The sequence below is a fragment of the Gossypium hirsutum genome, chromosome A04, assembly GCF_007990345.1.
Source record: "Gossypium hirsutum isolate 1008001.06 chromosome A04, Gossypium_hirsutum_v2.1, whole genome shotgun sequence".
NCBI lineage: Eukaryota > Viridiplantae > Streptophyta > Magnoliopsida > Malvales > Malvaceae > Gossypium > Gossypium hirsutum.
Genome location: NC_053427.1, coordinates 15,359,637 through 15,362,472, shown reverse-complemented (window position 1 = coordinate 15,362,472; position 2,836 = coordinate 15,359,637). Strand labels below are relative to the sequence as shown.

At 34.6% G+C, this 2,836-nt stretch overlaps 1 protein-coding gene across 1 annotated transcript; it reads right to left on the bottom strand.

Moving 5' to 3' along the window:
* Window positions 1-464: 464 nt before the first annotated feature.
* On the bottom strand, window positions 465-2,836 carry LOC107948227 (FK506-binding protein 59). Its single transcript, XM_016882699.2, has 3 exons — window positions 2,513-2,836; window positions 1,637-1,825; window positions 465-1,388 (listed from the first exon to the last, which is right to left on the bottom strand). Exons 1-3 carry the CDS (start codon window positions 2,690-2,692, stop codon window positions 864-866), a joined length of 894 nt encoding a protein of 297 aa, XP_016738188.1. The 5' UTR covers window positions 2,693-2,836; the 3' UTR covers window positions 465-863.

The following is a 2,836-nucleotide window of genomic DNA, read 5'->3' as shown; positions in this document are numbered from 1 at the left end:
CGTTTTAAGAAACACAACTGCAAAATATTCAATTTTAAATTAAAGATGTAAACAAACAATGATTTTAATTTTAAAAAGTATATCCACACGTTTTCCAAACAAATCGGGCTTTCTAAGTAACAACGGTTTACGATAATTTCATATAAAAAGGAAGTTGGATTTATAATGTTTCTTCGTAACACTTCTGGATTCGGCCATAATGTCTAGGCCGGATTTAGGGTGTTACGAAATTAATTAATTAATTAAATTGAATTGATTTAATTATTTAATTTATTTTTAATTTAAAAAAAAAATAAAACTTAGCTCCATTGCAATAAACTATGAAAATGAATAAATATATAAAATCATTGAATCGGCTTTTATGGAAATTATCGTATTCTACAATCAAATCAAAATTAGTATGGCAAATGTTAAATAAGATATACTGCAAAATATGAATGAAATAAATAAGCGTGGCGTATATATGACAATGAAAAGGAATCGTTTATTAAATGCGATGCCAATAGATTCAACGGTTAGTGACAGATAGTAATCAAATACATATCACATAACAAAGAGTTTTAGATATTCAGTACCAACTATACAAATAAATAAGATACAGATTTTGTATTAACTTTCCAGGAAAGGAGAAAAAAGAAGAAGACGACAACTATGATATAAATATGTGCAGCCATTTCCTACATATCCAACGCAACCTGAAATTTTTCAATGGAGGAATTCAAAGCCGGGAGACAACTGTAAAATATGGTTCCCTAGCTTTAGATGTACATCATAGATCAATCAAAACTTCTCCAACTCCTCTTTACGAAAATGTTTAGGAATTGGAAGATTCATTCATATCAATCTATTAACCTCATCCCATTTCACTTCACCGGTTGAATGCCAACAGTTCTTACCCGGAACAGGTATTGAGGCTGAGACTCCTCTTCACTGTCATCATCATCATCACTAGAGTCATCTTCAACTTTATCCCACCGAGCATAGTCCAAAGCTGAGTGTCCCTTCGGTTTGGGGATTGCATGCCATCCTTTGGAATCTTTGATGCCCTGTTCTATAGGAGCAGCAACTACAGTTCTTTGAGCCACACTCTTCTGTTCTGAGTGTCCCTTGGGTTTAGGTATCTTGTCGTGTCCTTTGGAATATTTTTCATTTGGTCCTTGAGGTGTAGCAACTACTTCCTGCTCAGCAGATCCTTTAACATTGGGGAAAATCATTGTTTCTTTTACCAGATCCTCATTAGGCTGAGCACTCCGATCTTCCCAAACAGCTGGCCGTACAATATCTTCCTTTGCATCATCTTGTTCCTCTCCTTCCTCCACTGTATAGGGTTCCCCATGTTCTTCCTCTTCTTCCAACTCTGCTTCAGACTCGGGTATTGGAGCAAGAGCCTTCCCTTAAACAAAGAAAACAAAATCTGAAGATCAAACACATGTCAACTTAAAACAGACCTATTGGAACCAAATGAAGCAATAGCATTTGAAACGATGATGAACAAATGATTGATTTTATATTCGCCAAGAGCAAATAATGGCAGAGTCTATCTGAAATGATACGAAAAAGTACTGCAGTAACAAACAAGATGCCACACAAAATAGTTGAGAAAGATTTACAACCAAACAGTAATGAGAGGAAGTACCACTTGCGTCCTCAAGCGAGCTTGAAGGTTATAATAAACTTCCAAAGAGGGATTCAACTCTATGAGCTGGTTGACATCAAAGAGAGCTGAATTGTACTCCTTTAACGTGACGAGTGTTTGCGCTCGCAACATCAAAGCTCCAGTATGCTTGTTGTCAAGCTCAAGAACAGAGGTACATTCTTCTGCTGCCTAAGGTTGAATTACTAACATCAGTTTGCAGACAACATTTTCCATGCATTGAAGTAAAACGGATAAACTATGATGCCACACATATAAAAGGAAAAAACATAGAAGCAAACATAATTTGTTCATAACTAGTTTTACCACATCATCTTAAGATATGCAAACCCTCTAAAGGAAGAAGGTAGAAAGGGTGCCTCAATCCCACATCAGAAATGCAATGTTGAAAGGACAACATATGACCTTAAGATATAGTACAAAAATAAATATGTAAAAAGAATAAACATGTGGAAATGAATTTATACAATGACGAATTATATATAATTGCAATGTGTATCAATTAATACTACGACTTTATGACAATGATTTTAGTTTATAAATTTATACAAAATCAAATACAAACCCATATATATATATACACACACATTATATCCAAAAGCATTGAAATTATAATACATAATATCCCAAATGAAACACGAAACAAGAATTAAAATTGATTTGTTGTTTTCATATTCATCCATCAAAATAAGATTGGAAAAACTCTCACAAAACCAACTTCTGCCCATGAAAAAAGAAATTGTCGGTGATCCCAAAATCCGAATACTTCAATCAGAACAAAGATTATTTCAAAAAAAACTACTGAATAAGAAAACCCAAGAAGCAAAATCATAGGCAATTGACAAAAATAGGGAAAACCTTTTTGAAATGATGTAATTTCAAGTAACAAGCAGCTCTATTACTGTGCAAAGCGATCTTTTGAGGCTTGGTCCTAGCAACCGCCAACGCCTCCGTGTAGTAAACAAGGGCTTCTTCATACCTCCCTTCTCGATACATCTGGTGGGCCCTCTCGATCTTGTTAAACGACGACGTCGCCATATTCACCCGCCACCTAGTTCTTCCGATCTGGTTAATCTGTTATGAGATTCTCAATGGAACAGATTTCCTTTTAATGATATAGAGAAAGACATAAAAAAAAATAAAGTGAGTTGGAGTTTCCATAAAATATGGTAATTGCAGTGT

Coding starts and splice junctions, on each gene's coding strand:
- LOC107948227 (XM_016882699.2), bottom strand. CDS start 2,692: ATGGCGACGTCGTCGTTTAACAAGATCGAGAGGGCCCACCAGATGTAT. Junction 1,826..2,512: donor AATTACATCATTTCAAAAAG/GTTTTCCCTATT, acceptor ATTCAACCTTAG/GCAGCAGAAGAATGTACCTC. Junction 1,389..1,636: donor CTCGCTTGAGGACGCAAGTG/GTACTTCCTCTC, acceptor GTTTAAGGGAAG/GCTCTTGCTCCAATACCCGA.